The following is a 17946-nucleotide window of genomic DNA, read 5'->3' as shown; positions in this document are numbered from 1 at the left end:
AGTGAGGAGGGCAGGTATTTAATGATTATGGCAACCAAACTACTCTCACCTCCCTCCTCCCCGCTTGGCCTGATCTACACTGAAGTATAAAAGATTGTACAACTGGATGGAGCTGGTGCATGGACCAGGCACCAGCAGCCTGACCTATTTTTACTGAAGCATCTTCAAAAAACTCCTTCCTGAGCATGGGCTGCTGAAAAATGGTCCAGGCTAGGGCACCCAACTGTTTTTGAACCATTTGGAATTTTGGGGGGAGATCTCCCTAGTGCAGACGCGAAGTAAGAGGATATTAGATGGGGAAGGAGAAGGGACCTTCCCACTGACTGATGTACAAAGAACTTCATTTTCCACTGCTGTCAGGTCAGCATCTTTTATGAGTGTTAACCTCACTCACAAACCAAACCAAAACAAAAAAAACCCAACCCAGACTACAGCAAAAATGAAAGATCACTGGGTTTGATCTGAAGAAGATGAACATGTCGATGGACAGCTAAGAGTATACCTAAAAATGTCTTAAAGAATTTATTTAGCATCTCTTTTATTTGACTGACAACTGTGGCAGAGCACCGGCTTTGCCTCGGGGGGGAGAGGGCATGTCCTGTGCTTCTAGACGGTTAGGGTTTGCCTCAGAGGTTTGCTGTGACCCTCAATGTAGCCTCTCTCCCTTCCTAGAGGCAAGGGTTACAGCTTACTCAGTCACCTTTACCATTCGCCAGTCAAAGGGTTTGGTGTCAGAACCCTCTGTAGTCCCTGTCTCCCTTCTCAGGGAGTGATTCTGTAGAGGTGTAGAGGGGAGGTCAGGGGGAACCCAGGCCCGCCCTCTTCTCTGCGTTCCAACCCAGGGACCCTAATTGGCAGCAGCAACAGGTAGTTTTCCTATACTAACGGTGCTATAGCCCTTCCCTGGGGTACTTCCCCAAACGGCCCCTCCTAGCACCCTCCTTGGTACCTGACCACGCTTGTTCTCCCGGGTCTTTTACTGCCCACCTTCTTTCTCCCAGTCTTCCCACAACACCTTCTTACTCCCAGCTCCTACCAGCCGGACTCTCTGAAGGGGCTTCCTTTTAAACTAGTCCCAGCTGGTTCTAAATGGGCTTCAGGTGATCTGATTAGCCTGTTTCCCTTGATTGCGTCTAATCCGTTCTTAATTGGTTCCAGGTGTCTTATGGAGTCTGCCTGACTTAATTGCTTCTAGCACCTTCCTGACTGCTCTGGGGTAGCCCCTGCCCTGGTCACTCAGGAAACAGAAAACTATTCATCCACTGTCCAGTGTGTTTTCCTTCTACCAGACTCCTGCACCCAACCGGTCTGGGTCTGTCACACAGCGCGTTCTCTGTGCACCATTATTCCGTTCCGTTTCATGGAGGCTTGTAGGAAGAAAAGGCTTACCAAATAATCTCAGTGGGCTAAGGCTCTACCGTATAAAATAACTTTGAAATAAACACAGACAATGAAGATGATTTACTATTTCAAGCTCCAATAACAAAAGAGGTAAAAAGTTTATGGGAAATGTAGTTGGCTAGTTTTCCTGTTGTGGTCTCACATCTGTTTTTTAGCATTAAGACCATGGATTATGGGACATACCATAATTGAAGGGTAGGATTTTCAAAAGCACTTTTCATTGGCCTAACTCTGCTCCTGTTGAAGTCAGTGAGGGGGAGTTCTGCATTCCTGTCAATGGGACTGGAGTTAGGCCAGGGCTGAGAGGCTTTTGGAAATCCCACTTGAATGGCATAGCAGTGAAGACTTCAAGCACAGGAAATGAGCACTTCTTCAAACTCACATCCACATTATCGTGATGCACCAAAATCCCTCTGATTCAAGATGAGAATATAACCCCAGGCAACACACAAAGTGCAGAAAAGGTAAAGCAGACATGAACACACTATCAGAACAGGGGCAGTCAGACATTGCATGGAAAGATTAATTTTCTTATCTCTTGCACCTTTAAATTTTATTACTGCTTTTTAAAAAACAAAATGGAGAAAATTAAAAAAAGTAAAATCAGATGAAGAGTGGGTACTTGTTTTTTTCTGAGGGGAAAGACAGCCAGAGATCTGTTCCTGTGAGCCCCAGCTCATGCTGAACACTGATCCTTAGACTTTACCTTCCAACAGCAGGAGCTACATTTCTGAACCTCAGGGCTTAAAGTCAGGCACCTAAATCCATATTTTTGGTACCTAAATAAAAGTGGCCTGATTGTCAGAGGTACTGAGCATTCACAGCTTCCATTCTATCTACGTACCTTGGGGTTTTCCACTGAAGCTAATGGGAGTTTTGTCAATGACTTCAGTAGAAGCAAGATCAAGCTCTTAGTGCTTCCCATGTAAATGAGACCTGCAGAACAAGTTCTCTAGTAGATTTCATGGACTTTCCTCCCTTCTCTGCTAGAGAGGGCTCTACTATGGTTACAATATATTTTGTGTATGCTTTTTCCTTCCCTTTCGCTCTCCCCCATTGAGTTGGTTATTGAGGAATGGCTCTGCCAAAATCTTCAATTTTAATCTTACTCCATATATGTTGACATACAGCTATGCCCAATGAGATTCCCATTAATTTCAGTGGCAGTTCGATCATGCCCGTTAGGCAAAAATGCATTAAAAACTAGTTTAAGTTTTCATTCATTTGCTCAGATTCCAAACTATTAAGTAAATATTCACCTCCTGTGGGGATAGGACATGGTCCCAGATGTTGAGCTGGCTAAGAGAGCCCACAAAAGATTCTGCTGGATTGAATCCTTCTCCTCTCTGGTCTTGCTCTTGTCCAAGTATTAGCGCGCCGCCACCTAAACACAAAGTAAAATGAAGATGTTACTGCTCTGTACAGGGGTTGATGATGGTAAATACTTTATAGCAAAAACTGTCAAATACCCAGAGAATCCACAAAAACTGGTGACCTAGTAGCAGTGATCTTTAAAGATTAAATTAACCTCTACTGGAAACTGGGGAAACTTTTAAGCAGTTGTTTAAGAAAGGCCTTTTCTTCTTAGTGGTTACCCTTAAACTAGGTTTTACCGTGAATCATATTACAACACAATTAATAATGTAATTATGAATTATTAACTGGCATAGGATATGTCGCAGTAACAATTGGTTAACTGTTGCTTTAAATTATCCCTTCTCAATGTTTCAAAACTATACAAAGAGTTAAAATACCATGTAGAAAAAAGGAGCATTTGATTCCAAACAACTGAACCACATGTAAGACTTGATGGTAAACGCTGTAACGCCCCACACAAGTAAATTCTGTTTTATCTCATCTAATATTAGCACTAACATTGGAGACCAGTTTGTGGGTGGCATCACACAGGCATGTGAGTGAGGACAGAGGTGCCAGATGCCTTCCTGCCTTGTGCCCAGGTTTTGGAGAGAGCCAGAGTGTGGTTGGGAATGGAGGGAGGGAGCAGAGAACCTTGCAGGAGCTTCACCATTAAAAATAGAAACCATGCTATGTTTCTGAGAAGACTGTTCTCTGGAAGGTCTCTGGAAAGCATGCACCTTCCACTGCTCTTCGGCTCTCCCATGCAATAACATATTGCATGTTCTTTTAACGCTACAATGCAACAGTTGCTCCGAATGGAAAACACTCCAAATACTGTATGTCATGCAACCTGTTAAGTGTCTCTCATTTTCAAGCAGGTAGTTAAGGGCTTGATCATCCTCCAGTTGCAGTCATGGGGGATTCTGTCACTGATTTCAGCGGGGAAAGGGTTAAGTTCTAACAATAAAGAAATCCTAATTTCTTCCTCATATCAAAGGAAATAATGAAAGAAGTGGACATAAAACAGTTCTGTCATTCATATTCTAGCAAATGTAAAAACACGTCATATACTGTGAGGAAGAAGTATTACTGAAACTAAACTCCCAAAATAGGCCTGAAAATTATGAGAAAAAAACCTCTAAGTACAGGCTTCCAAACCAAAATCACTCCTGAGTTTAACACAGGCATCCAGTTGTGAGATCCATTCTCACTAAAACATTCTCTAGTCAATTTAGTCAATGCATTTCTTCTATGGGCAGGATTCTCCCATCTTTACACAGCCGGTATGAGACCTTACTCCATGAAGATTCCCATTGGTTGCAATTAGACACTACTCATGGGCTAAGGTACTACCCAGCCTGAAGAAGGATGAAAGAATTCAGTTCTACATAAATGCTGAACACAGAAATAAACAAAACCTTCCAAGCCTTGCAAGCCCTACAAAAACAAGAGAAAAGAAACAGAGCCAAACAAACATTAACAAGATATACCAGGGATTTTTGATCCTACAGATAGACCTCTGCCTCCATCAGACAACTTCCCGTCAATATACACATTCCAGGCTCCATTCATGCATGTCCAGGTGACTGCAATGTGATGCCAGTTGCCGTCATTCACAGAGGGACAATCTGTGATCCTCTCTTTCCCATTCACATAAAGAACCCAGCTGCATAAAAAGCAGATACCAAGGCACATTCAATAACATGCAGAGGTTTAATAAATATAACATTCTCTTTCAAGAAAATAAAGTTTTCTTCCTGCTTGCTACTCCCTACACAGGAAAAGTCATTTAATGAAGGAGGTTAAGTTTCCCCAGCTCACACAGGAAATCCCTGCTGCCGTATTTGTTCCCAAAGAGAAGCCTTGGGAGTCATCACGATCATACTCACAGACAGTGAAATAAGGGGCAATTTCCACATGTTTAGCTCTGTAAATACTATCAAAAAAAGGAGTTTCAGTCATGTTTTTCAGTAGATTCCTAAACTTCAGTTCTTCTTGGTGTCTCACAGCCCATGGCCAGAGGGTCACAGCAATCAATATGCCTGCTGATAAGCTCCTTTTTTATGTAAATATTACATTAAATACATCTTTTGTATTCTGTGTAAAAAAAGACAGGGAGAAATAGTCTGCCTTCTGAGCATTGCTACTTTGTTGCCACCACCAGTGCCCAAAAAAGTGGTTTCGGAATTAATCACAGGGAAAAAACAGTAAGAAAGGGCAACTCTGGCGACACAGTTTTGATTCAGATTCAGCTATGAACTTCCTCAAAGACATGTATCGTTGGAATTTGGCGTTTTAGTTCAGACTCCTCTCTATCAATTAAAACGCAGTTCTAATCTAGGCAGAAAGATAATAATCCTATTGATTGATTTACCCATTGTAATCTGTTAGCAGAAATGCATTGTCACTTCCATTCTCCACTGCATAAGAAATTGGAGTCCCATAATTAGTAGTGTCAGCTGATCTCATCCAGAATGCACAGGTGATGTCACCAAGTGATGGGAGAATATTGTCAAGCATGACATAGCTATAGATACCAGACACTTCAAAATCCAGGTTAAAACCAGAGGACTGTTCTGCAACAAACAAGAACAATTTTCAGATCTACATTCGTGCAAATGTATCAACAAATTAAATGAAGCTTAATCAAATGCAATAAAACTAACCACAACCAGGCTAAAAGTATTTGCTTTCAACTGGACTGAACTAGAAATATTTTATTTCTAGCCTACAATGTGTTCACATGGAGCCTTCAATACCTAGAAAAGACGCAGGGTTTAAGAAGCACAATAAAAAAAATTCTTGTAATTTTCTGGTAGATAATGAACATGAACCTTTCACAACATTTGGATGTGCCTTTCAGCCCTCTGTCATACAACTAACATGTCCATCTGGCCATCCTAAATCCATAAGTGACTGATTGGACCTGTGGATGGGACCAAACAGAGGCATGGTTCTTTATGGAATTAAAAAGCATATTGTGCAGTTATGGAATAGAATTTGTGTCTTTTATGTTCAAGGTATTGCAAGGTGCTTTACAAAGAAGTAAAATGCATGTTCTGTGCAAATGCAGCATGCATTATGCATTCAGTAGTAGTTCTCATAAAGCCCTGGACATTAGAAACTGTTCTACTGAGAGAGGGGATGATGCATAGATGACCAGCATGTCTCCTGCCCCTTCCTAAAAATTGCCAGTGGATCTTTAACTTCCATCTGAAGATCCACATATGAGTAAAAGGTATCACAGGTTAATGTCTTGTCTAAAACAGAAATGTTATAGAGCCAAGTTTGTCTCTGCTGTAACCTTGCTGAAGTCAAAGGAATCTCACCAGGTTGGAATTTGACCAGTTATCTTTAAGACTGTATAGTGGAAACCTTATATCCTTTGTTACCCCAATATCTGTGACTTTCTGATGCAAAGCATCATGAGTAGTATGTGCAGTACAAAGAGCTTAATAACTAGGAGACGTGAAAGAAGCTGAAATTGAACTTCACAGGCCTATAGTGCACGACAGAAAGGGTACTGTGCTTTTAAGCAAAGAAAAACATTATCAAAATATTGTTTGCTAGCATGCATGACCTTACTTTGTATTTACAGGCTACATTTGAAATTAATTTATTATTATTATTATTTGTACTGCTGTAGCTTGCAACGGCTTTGCTCAGGATTGAGACCCAACCCTGCTAGCCGCTGTATAGAGAAGCCATATGGTATTAACTCAGCTAGCATAATTCTTGCCCAGAAGCTTTGTTAAGCCACCTTTTGCTGACACTGTGGTCCTGTGTACCTGTTTCACACCTGCTGCCTGTAAAGCCAGGGGGACATTTACAAATGTACGAGTTCAAGGCATCCACACAGGTAGCTTGGTTTAAACAGGGATTGGATTCACACTCATTGATGTTCACTTCACAGTGCAGTCCTGTGTACCCCGTCACACATTGACACCTGAGGATGAAAACAAAAAACACTCTTCTATTGTGGCTGCTTTTAAAGCTCACACATCTGTAGACTAGAGGCATTCTTTGGTTCTGCTAGAGATCCAGTTACATTACAAAAAGCCAGAACATTACAGAGGCACTGAATATTATGGAACCTTGAAATTCACAACGGGTCCTTTTCTGTAAAATGGACCAGAGCAGAACACCCCATAAACATCAGAGAAGTTCTGATCTGGATCCAGAAACAAACTTTTTGGTCCAGGTTCATCTTGATGAAACATAAAAATAGAAGACAGGAAGGGCTGAGGTCCATCAATGCCCATATCTTCCCCCGGCCCAACAATCACAGGAAACTTGATCATGTGGGATACACAAATCGATGATCATTGTTCAATGCTATAACAGAAGGTTAAAAAATGCCACAGGTTCCCCACCCCACTTCCCCATGCCAATACAGCCTGGGGGGAAACTGATTCAGGAAAATAGTACCTTGTAAGTTTCCTCGCTCTGTAAGGGTGGCTGCCCTACAGCACTCTCACTTTCTACCCCTCCCCCGCCACATTCTCCTCACTATCTATCACACCTTTAACAAAAGCTAAAATAACACCATCGCATTTTTTTTTCTTTTTAAATGTCCACCTTTCTCCTACACTGGGGTGCATGTTGAGACCACCCGACAGAGTAGCCCTATAGCCTTTGCTAAAATCTTTCGGGAAACCCAGACACTGCAGCACATCTGGCTTTGCGTATTACAGGAAGCCCGTCAGCAGTTTTTCACCTGAAGTTGTTGATACCATCTTTGCATGTGGCCCCATTCTTACAGGGTCTGCTGAGACAATCATCAATGTTTTTTTCACACAAGACGCCAGTAAACCCAGGAAGGCACTTGCAGTGGAAACTCCTGATCCGGTCCTCACAAATGCCCTTGTTTTGACATGGGTTTGAAAGGCATTCATTCACCTCCGTTTCACAGCGAGTGCCTGGGAAGAGAGAGATCAAAGCAAAGCTTTACATTCAATTTAAAAAGATTTAAAATCTGTTAGGAACAATCAGGAACCAATTTCCTGACAAATCCAGAAGACAATTAAAATTATTCAGAATTCTTTGGGGAACGGCAAACAACAGATTAGCTGAGTGGCTGGCTTTTTTCCTCAGCATAAAATATATTGCATTGATTGGATGCAACTGTAGAGGAGATGCAGGAATCAGCTTCACAGTTATAGAAACAAAACCCTCATTACACATTTGTCAACATTTTAAAAAGCAAACTTTTTCTGGGAATGTTCAGAAATGAGTGCTACCAACTTTGTTAGTAAGTTGGGCTCTTCAAATAAGAAGTATGTCTCATCTGTCAGTTTGTAAGTGGTAAAGTAACGATGCTCAGGTGTCAATATGGGTTAAGGGCTGGATCTTTCATCACCAAAATTCCCATGAACCCATACATTCCCAGGATGTTGTGTGTGTGAAGGGTGCAGGATGGGCCCCTGAGCATATATTAAAAGCACACACACAATCAGAAGCTGAGACATCATTCTGAGTAAATGATGAGAGATACAGAGAAGAGAATGTATTGCTGAAATGGAAATGAGGTTGGAACCTTTTAATTTTTTAAGAAAACCATCCAGGAGTTTAGTTGTGCATCAAGTTCCAAGTTGTGAGATATGCAAAGTTGCAGAACTTCTAATAGAGATGGGGAGGTTTGGCCCATGGATATGCTGCTATATAATAATAAATAAATAAATAATAATAGTATTTAACACTTGTACATCAACTCAGAAGTATTTCGTCAAGATGAATATTGCTATTCTTTGCTCAAGCTCATACAAAGTTGGGAATAGAAACCAGATCTCCTGACTCCCAGTCATGTGTTTGAAGCCACCAGACCACGACCTTCTCACCTAAATATTTCACATGCCTATATCAATGCACACCTATAGCAAATCTATGAAGATAATTTTGAATTACACTGTACTTCTTAGTGAGCATGAGGTAAAATTTTTCTGGTTAAAATAAATAAAAACTAAATCAATCAAAAAATACAGCTTACCTGTAAATCCTTCTGCACATGTGCAGTGATAAGCATTGATGTCATCAACACAAAGTGCTCCATTCACACACGGGTTGGACCTGCATTCATTTATATCCTCCTCACACAGTAAACCTTCAAGCAATAACAGTTACAAGACATGATATATACACAGTATTTGAATACATACATGGTATGTAGCCTGTAGTGATCGGTTTTGAAAGCCACAATGGCAAAATATTTCTCATAAAAGGTTATTGAGAGCAGGAGATAAAATCTTTCAAGGATGCAATTCAATGTGAACAGTTGCCCATCCGTACACATAGTTATTGAGACTTTGGAGGCAGTGGAGCTCGACGTTTAAAAAGCATTCAGCAGCACATGTATAATTTTAATTCATATTGATTATAAAAAGTGTTTATAGGATAATGTGATATAGGGTAGGGACTGCTTAGGTGGAAAATCCTAGGTCTTTTTATAGCTGTGCATAGGAGTAGGAGGATACCTATTTGATAATCAGCAATTTAATGATAAAATAAATTAACACTCGATTCAGCAAGGTACAAAAGCAGGTGCCAGACTTCAAGCATGTGAAAAGTGCTGTTGAGAGACAGAAAGTGTCTGTGTGTGTGTGTGTCTGTGTGTGTGTCTGTGTGTGTGTGTGTGTGCGTTTTCATTAATGTTCCTGTTCGAAGAGAAAAGATGAAAAAGTATCAATTAGGCATCCATAGGATTACTCACATGCTTGCACAAGTCTCTTGCTGAATCAAGGCCTTACAATATTAGGTTTCATTAGCCTTTTTTCACAAAAGTGCCTCGTTAATATTTCTTCACTGTTATTCCCTTTTTTAGAACAGAAGTGTTACTACACACACACACACCTTGAATATTAATCCTTTTACTTCACAAAATATTCCACTACACCAAAGGTTTTCTCTGTCTAATAATAGGCCAGATTCACCCCTGTTATAATTCCATAGAAGTCACTGAAGAAATAAGCATAACCCTAATAGGTCCATTTTATCTATGCAATATGTAATTGACACCCTTACAAAGAGGAGTTATAAAGCAATTAAATCACTTCTGTCACCTGTATAGCCTGGTTGGCACTGGCAAATGAACACCCCAGTGCCATCTTTGCAAACTCCATTGTTGAGGCAAGGGGTTGACTTGCACTCATCAATCTCCTTTTCACACTTTAAGCCTAAATTGAAAAACAAAGCAGGATCACAACTGAGAACACAGAAAGAAAGTGTAATTAAATCACTCAGAAACACGGAGGGCATTACAGACCATTATCTTTGCTTTAAAACACAGCAATTTACCAGAGACCTGTGACAATTGCTATCACAAAGGTACAGTGCAGATCAGGCAGTAATAAAATACAAGCTGATCTGCTCCAGATCTTCAAACGTAGCACATTTCTACCCTTTAAAAAAAAAAATCATTGGGGACTATAACGTACCCAGTTGCTTTGGAGCAACAGCAGAGCTCACAATGGATACGTGCAAAGGTGGATCTAATGAGATTAATGGACTGAAGTGAGAGTTTCTCGGTCCTTGCTGATCACAGTTGTGGTCAAGGGGTGGGATTTTCAAATATATTCAGTCTTGGTCTGATGCTGCTCACATTAAAGTAAATGGGGATGTTACCATTAACGCCAATAGAAGACAGTATATAGGCCAACATGAGCCTTTTGAAAATCTCTCTTAGAGAACAAGCACTGAGATAAACCATACAACAAAAAAGGGAACAGTTCTTCATGTTTTTTTTAAATGTGAAGAATAATGAATAACCTGTGTCAGCAATAGTGACTTCCATTAATTATATTATCTGCTTTTTCTGCCGGGAGTGTCATGTTCTTTTATAATTTCTCCTCAGAACAGAACTTTCTAACTACCACAATGTCCCCCTTACGTACACACACTTTACCTGTGTATCCAGGTGGGCACATGCAAATGTACCCACTTCCAAGTTGTTTGCATGTGCCATTATTATGGCATGGTTCCAGGAAACACTCATGAAAAACCTGTCACAGATGGGAACAGTAATCAAAGAGGTGGAGATACAACCATGTGTATTACATAGACAAATATCTAATCCAAATCTAAACTGCAAACTATTTCACTGTATCTGGCAAACCGCTAACTCATGGTCACAACCTTTTAGCGCTCCATATGTCTGTGACACTAATTCTGTCTTTATTCATTGACTTCTTCATTACTCTTATGGTTTCACCTTCTTTATAGAGTACGTGTATCTTTTGTCTGTAACTGCGTAAAACAATCTCAACTCACAGTTTATAGAATAAAATCTAAGTGATGTGCTGAACTGTGAGACTATGAATTAGCAGCAATTTTTCCAGCAATCTTCTACAGCAAGTGCCTTCTCTGAGGTCAATTTCCCCCTTAATCATTCTTTGCTCCATGGAGGAAGCATCTAGACAGCTGAAGTTAATACTTGTAATGGGAGTTTTGGGGGCTCTATTTAACAGTTACTAGATGTTTGCAGCTCTTTCTCTACAGAACCTAATAATGACTGACATGTAACAGCATTTAAAAAAAAAAGTCTTTATGCCACAGTTCTCTAATATTTCTTTTTCACTCCGTTCCTCTCCACAGAGGTTGGTAATGTATCCTTGGCATTAGCCATCTGTAGTTACTGGGAAAGGTGAGTCAGGGACTGCTTTAGGCCTACAGGCTGTATTTTAGCCACCCCTAATCTAAAGAATAGAGAAATAAATAGCTGAAGCTAGTGGCATGAAAGGGACTTTTTCAGATGTTAGCATTCTAGTTATTGTTATTTATTTGTATTTTGGTAGCAGGCCTCCCTTCAGCAAATCACTGAAGCATGTGCTTAACTAAGTACATGAATGATCCTATTGACTTAAATGGGAAAACTCCCATGCTTGCTGTATTGGGGCCAAGTTTGTGGACTGCACGTATTATAAGCTAATAGTTCAGGTCTAATTTATCACTTACCAAATTTATTCATGTAATGTAGCTTCTCACAACCTGATTCTGAGACAGAGTGGTCTTTTCTGAGTTACAGTAATGGGGGCCTTTCATGCAAACCCACAGTCCTGGGAATAGTCTCCACTCATGTGAGTGGTCCCATGTATTTTGAGAGGACTAATCACAGGAGAAAGGATTTGCGGAATTGGGTCATACCCGACTTATCTGACCTCTCTTCTTAAATTTATATAAATCAAAACAAATAAATGAAAATAAATACTTCGGAACCAGAACCTGGAAGCCAGAAGTAATCTCCTGGAAGACCAAAATGAAAAAGAGACCAAATAAAAGAGACACTGATCACCAGCAGAGGAGCTACTGATCAGATGAGGGGCAGACCTGCCAACTGCAAGGAGTTGGGGGTTTTATGTTTTTTTTTTTAAATAAAAGTTTAGTGACATTTTTTATGTCTGGCTAATGTTATCATGCTTCTAAATCTAAAGACTGCCTTTGACTGGATCAAATCTCCTTCTCCCAAATACTACTGTTCTATTATTGTAGTAGAATTTTAAAATACAATATTTTAGTGAATCACTATTAAATTACCATTGAGTGGAAGAGATTATTAGAAAAATGTGAATACAGTTTTTTTATTTCTGCTGCGTAAGGCCGTTAATTAAGGACTTATATATATATATCTCTATATGGCTTATATATAAGCCAGTTATGGAGTTATAGGGCACAATGTTTGTTCACTTTAATCAAATAAAGGTAGCCCCCATGGTAATTATAGCTGCCTAGTTTGGAAAGTAAACTCAGTATCACAATTATATTCTGGAAGGCATTAGCCATTTAGTATTGGCATCAGATACTCTGGTTCTTCCATTAGAGCTAGCATCATTAAAAAAAAAAAATCTTGTCCTTGCCTGACTGCTGACTTTGTATTGCTTGCTGATATTTTCTGGAGAGACTGGTACCATTACACTCTCCTCGGCCGCTGTGAAAGTAGAGCCAAAACCTAAACAGGATTATTATGAAAGCAGCTGTTAATGCAGCTTGACAAGACCCTAATTGCATTGCACTGATGCATTTAAAAAATGCTCTGAGGGAAGTGGATTTGTGGGAACAAATACCAAAACTTACAGTAAAAACACATTCAATTCCAAAACATGAACATCTATAATAAATGAAGAAAGGGGAGGGGGGCTGTCATAAATAAACAGATCAGGGTTAAGGTCTCTTTTCCCTGGAAAGGGTTAACATGTAGTACCTGGTGACCACCTGACCAGAGGACCAATCAGAGATAATATTTTTTTTTCAAATCTCTGTGGAGGGAAGCCTTTGTCTGTGTGAGAACTGTTTTTGGATCTAACAGAGTACAGTCATGTCTCCAAGTTCTCCTGGAGTAGTTTCTACTAATTAATAGTGAGTATTAATTAGAAAGGCGAATTAGTCTTATGATTTGATTTCTATATTGGCAATTGTGTGTTTGCTAAAGGAAATGCTTTATTCCTGTTTGCTGATATTGCTTTTACTGAGAAAAGGGGGAGAGGGGATTCTCTCCAGAGATTGATAAGGTTATACCCTATGAGTGCCCAGCTTGGATTCATAGAGATTCTGTACTTTCTTTCTCTTAATAAATTCTTTTCTTTTCTTCCCTGTGTGTAGAGATTCAAGGCAATTCCAGTTTGTTGGTAGTTCCAACTAAGTGACAAGCTCTTAAGCTTGTGACATCCCAGTGGGCATTCTGGGGTCAACAAAGCAAAAACAGGTTAAAAACATTCCTTCCACTGGGAGGGGATGGGCAAGGACAATGCCAAGTATGTCCGCTCAAATGCATACAAAGTGTTCTTCAATGTCAAATATCTTGTTGTTACATACTTAGTAGTATATGTAATAGTGCATGTGTTTTGTTAATCTGTTTACTTTAAAGTTCTAGAAGGAAATCACCGCCAGTGTGGTTCCCCCACTGTCTGCGATTTGGGGGGCGTGTCATAAATAAACAGATCAGGGTTAAGGTCTCTTTTCCCTGGAAAGGGTTAACATGTAGTACCTGGTGACCACCTGACCAGAGGACCAATCAGAGATAATATTTTTTTTTCAAATCTCTGTGGAGGGAAGCCTTTGTCTGTGTGAGAACTGTTTTTGGATCTAACAGAGTACAGTCATGTCTCCAAGTTCTCCTGGAGTAGTTTCTACTAATTAATAGTGAGTATTAATTAGAAAGGCGAATTAGTCTTATGATTTGATTTCTATATTGGCAATTGTGTGTTTGCTAAAGGAAATGCTTTATTCCTGTTTGCTGATATTGCTTTTACTGAGAAAAGGGGGAGAGGGGATTCTCTCCAGAGATTGATAAGGTTATACCCTATGAGTGCCCAGCTTGGATTCATAGAGATTCTGTACTTTCTTTTTGTTCTCTTAATAAATTCTTTTCTTTTCTTTGGACTTGGTTAATTCCTTCCCTTGGGGAAATTCAGGGGAAGGGGAGGGGGAAGTGGGCTGCTTCCCTGTGTGTAGAGATTCAAGGCGTTTGAATCCAGGCAACTCTGTCTCCAGAGCAGGCTGGAGAGAGGGAAGAGGGGGGGGGAGGTTCCTCCTCTGTGAATTGATCTGTGCTCCCAAGGGGGGAAACAGGGGTGTCCCGGCCCACGGAATTGACCGGGTGGTGGCAGCCGAAGGGGAGACCTACCCTAGGATTTTGGGGTGGGGGGAAGACATGCGGGTCCTCACTTTGAAACCGCCCAGTTTCAAGTGAGGGTAGACTCCTGACAGGGGCACTGTGGTGAATTCACTCGTTAGACTTATTCCTCTCCAGTCCTGACTTAGAGCTTAGATGGTCACATAAATCACGTTAGTCTGTCTACCTCAAGGTAGTTTTTATAGGCCGAAGGCAAAACTCTCATTGTTTCCAATGGGGTTACACTCTAGGCTCTGTTAGGGAACCTTAATCCATATCATACAATCATACACAACTGTGTGTGACTGGCAGCTTCTGATAACTCAGAGATAACCCAGGAACGGAATAGCACAGGTGCTGCATTGGTAGAAATGTGTGACGAACATTGTGGAAGGAGAATGGTCTATTCTTCCTTTGAATGGAGCCAATTTTCACTAAGGGCCAGATCCTGCCCCCCCCTCAGTCACATTCTCTGGAGAAAATTAATCAACTTACTTGAACAGTCTGTGATGGATCTGGCGCCAATGATTGTAGTTGTCCCATAAAAAGGACAAGATAAGCAGTAGGACTTTCCTGGGTCTGGTTGATAGTAGTCCCGGGGGCAGGGGTAGCAAGGCATTAAACCAGAGCGAGAGAATTCCCCTGCTGGACAAGGTACTGCAAAGTGCAAAACAAACTCTAATGACTGCTGGCTCCTACTGTATGATCTTTTCCTCACCATCATAAGGCAGTTTTTGCCTCAGTCCTACAAGACTAGGCCAATAATCATGAGAATTTCGCAACCAAAATGTGTGCTTATGGCCCCAAATAAGCTCTTTATACAACCAGAGAAATGTTGCCATGTAATCTTTGTTCCTACGTAGACAGTTCTCAAATTCAACCAAACACCCCACACTGCAGTCCTTGCAAGGCACAAACATATTTTCAACAAGGTCAACACCTGGAGACAGATTCTCTTCCCTGTCCCACTCTCACTGTGGCCTGTTTTCCTCATGAGCCCTTGGGGTGCAACTGCCCCAGAGGAGCCTAGGCCAACACAGAACCCATTGACGGTAGTTTACTTTTGAAAGCAGACTCAGTAAAAACTGAGTAAGGACCTCAGGATTTTGACTCACAAAATGACTGGCTATTGCCCGCATGATTGTTACAAAACATCTAGTAGTGTTTTCTACAAATAAAAAAGAAAACATTTTATTATCACATAGCCATCTGAATATCTGACACGGGGCTTACACTAGAATTGTGTGTGCATACAGCACAACCCCATCTCTCAAATCTTTCAGAAAAACAGGTGTTTGATATGCAGCAAAAAATTATGTACACTGCTGCTGGGTGACATAACTGCACTGCAGTCAGCCAGGAGCTGCAGGTAACCTGAGGTCAGATAAATGGGGCGATCGTGGATGGTATTTAGCAACATTTTGTTTTCAGGAATTTCACTGGCCTAGTCTTCACAAACCTCCACATGCTGAGATATCCACAGCTCCTCTTTTCACTGTCGACATGTTTTCTGGACAGGCGATGCAGTTCTTAGATCCAAATACAGGTTGATATGTGCCAAGAGGACATGACTCACAGGTTTCAAGACCATTAGGTGAGTATGTTCCCTGCTTGCACTGAGCTAAAAGGCAAAATAATACATAAAGATTAGGCATAAGGCTAAGCAATATCTAACATAAAATATGTCTCCTGTCCCCTAAAAATAAAGGTAACACTTTATAATATATAGACAGGCAACCCTTGAAAGAAAGAGCTACCTGGACATTTGTAAACCAGAAGACAGTGCTCTGTGCAGTGTTAAGCAAAGTACAGACAGCACATAGCATCAATCCCCTCTCTAAATGCATTTTATTTATTCTGAGGTTGTTCATTTCACTATAGTTTCATGGACACATCTAAACCACAGGCTGTACAATGAAATGTGCAATGCATAGAATAAAGAAAATGCAATTCTGTGATGGCTGGTGGGCTGCAAATTACTGATAGTGTATTTCCAAGATATAAACTCGCTATAGTGTATTATATTCCAATCTACTGCAGATTGTTTATCGTTAGCAATTCATATTTTAACTAACAAAGCCAATTAAACAACAGCAATTAGAAAATACCAGTCGCTATTTCGTATACAAGCTGCAAAGTGAGAGCTCTCTTCTGGCTTCGAGGCAGAACGGTGCAAGGTGGGACACAGAAGTGACAGTGCCAAGAGGTATTATTCCTTGGGAGATGTAGAGGATGTTGGCAGGGAGACGTGTACTAAGATGTGGCACTATGTGTACACTTCCCTTTCAGTGTTGCAACATGCACTCTCTCAGCCTGTGATTATTAACTGGGGAAAAGAGGTCCCTGGCTCTCAACCTGTCGAGCTACACCACCTTTCAGGTGTCAAGCACTGCTGGTCCTAACAGCCTGCTCCACTGACACTTAAGAGGTACAAGCAATGGCATTCTAGATATCTTCTCAATACCTTGGTATTCTCCCCTCCCCACATGTACCCACACAGGGGCAGCCAGGATCTCGGCAAAAGCCATAAAGTAACACAACAATCCATTTAGTTTTCTATGGTGTTATTCTAGTTACATTTTGCAATGCTCGGTAGTTTCAAGCACTAGAAGTAACCTTTAAAAGCGATTTTCTGAATGCTGAGCTCGCACCTTTACATTCAGAGATACTCCTGGAGTGGAGGTATTCGGTATAGCTACCGGATGGGCAACTTTTGCATTCCAGCTGCCCTTCCTCATCTTGATAGGATCCAGTCCAGCAGCTTTCACAAGTGCGATGCTCCAGAGAATAGTAGGTACCCAAAGGGCAGTTAACTGGGATTTCAGAGAAGCAAAAAATAAAACACAGGTTAACCATGGAATACCTGACAATAAGCAGATGCTCTTCTTGGTATTTCAGGGCAACTCCATTTAGCCTAACTCGCTTTATCTCAATCTTGGCTTCGTGGATTCAGTCACATCTGTGCAACTTCACTGACATGACTGGGTTTGCATAGGGGGAACTGACTGGAACTTTGTAAACATTTGTATTCATGATGCCTAGGAAGGAATGGACTGTCTCTCCCTGCCTGAGGGGAGAGCGGGCGATTCCCTGACTCCATCTCCATCCTTAGAGGTTTTTAAGGCCTGGCTTGACAAAGCCCTGGCTGGGATGATTGAGTTAGGGTTGGTCCTGCTTTGAGCAGGGGGTTGGACTAGCTGACTTCCTGAGGTCTCTTCCAACCTTAATCTTCTATGATCTATGAATAGGATCCAGCTCACTCTCTCAGCTATGCTGGAATGGCAGAGCTCACCGTAGTACAGGCTGTGAGTAATCATTTTCATCAGCAGTGTGAATCAATGTGATCAAGTTCATATAGGGAGCAGAACTGTTAGGCAAGGCGTATATTTTACACTGCCATTTTTTGGAGCAGCGCACCCTTCAGAAAGCAGACTGCACAAAGCATTAGATAATAAATTGCTTTGGCAGGTCTCAGCTACTGCAACCCCGTGACGCCTGTGCCAATACCCCACTCCAAACAACTATCTCCCCCAAACTTTTTTTTTTTTTTTTAAATCACATATACAGGATATAAGGCCCAGGAGCTT

The 17946-nt window shown here is 41.0% G+C and overlaps 1 protein-coding gene across 1 annotated transcript in view; it reads right to left on the bottom strand.

Annotated features, from left to right (window-relative positions):
* SVEP1 (sushi, von Willebrand factor type A, EGF and pentraxin domain containing 1) overlaps positions 1-17946 on the bottom strand; it is a 182423-nt gene that overhangs the window by 78846 nt on the left and 85631 nt on the right. The window contains exons 17-28 of the mRNA XM_045020777.1: positions 17011-17172; positions 15819-15980; positions 14855-15016; positions 12606-12697; positions 10658-10754; positions 9816-9929; positions 8747-8860; positions 7478-7679; positions 6549-6706; positions 5135-5336; positions 4251-4426; positions 2661-2785 (exon numbers count right to left, since the gene is read on the bottom strand). Of these exons, the coding sequence (XP_044876712.1) occupies positions 2661-2785; positions 4251-4426; positions 5135-5336; positions 6549-6706; positions 7478-7679; positions 8747-8860; positions 9816-9929; positions 10658-10754; positions 12606-12697; positions 14855-15016; positions 15819-15980; positions 17011-17172 (1766 nt within the window). The remainder of the gene's footprint in view (positions 1-2660; positions 2786-4250; positions 4427-5134; positions 5337-6548; positions 6707-7477; positions 7680-8746; positions 8861-9815; positions 9930-10657; positions 10755-12605; positions 12698-14854; positions 15017-15818; positions 15981-17010; positions 17173-17946) is intronic.

Source organism: Mauremys mutica, chromosome 6 (genome assembly GCF_020497125.1).
Source record: "Mauremys mutica isolate MM-2020 ecotype Southern chromosome 6, ASM2049712v1, whole genome shotgun sequence".
NCBI lineage: Eukaryota > Metazoa > Chordata > Testudines > Geoemydidae > Mauremys > Mauremys mutica.
The sequence above is the reverse complement of the archived record's forward strand: the minus strand, read 5'-3'. Positions and strand labels throughout refer to the sequence as shown.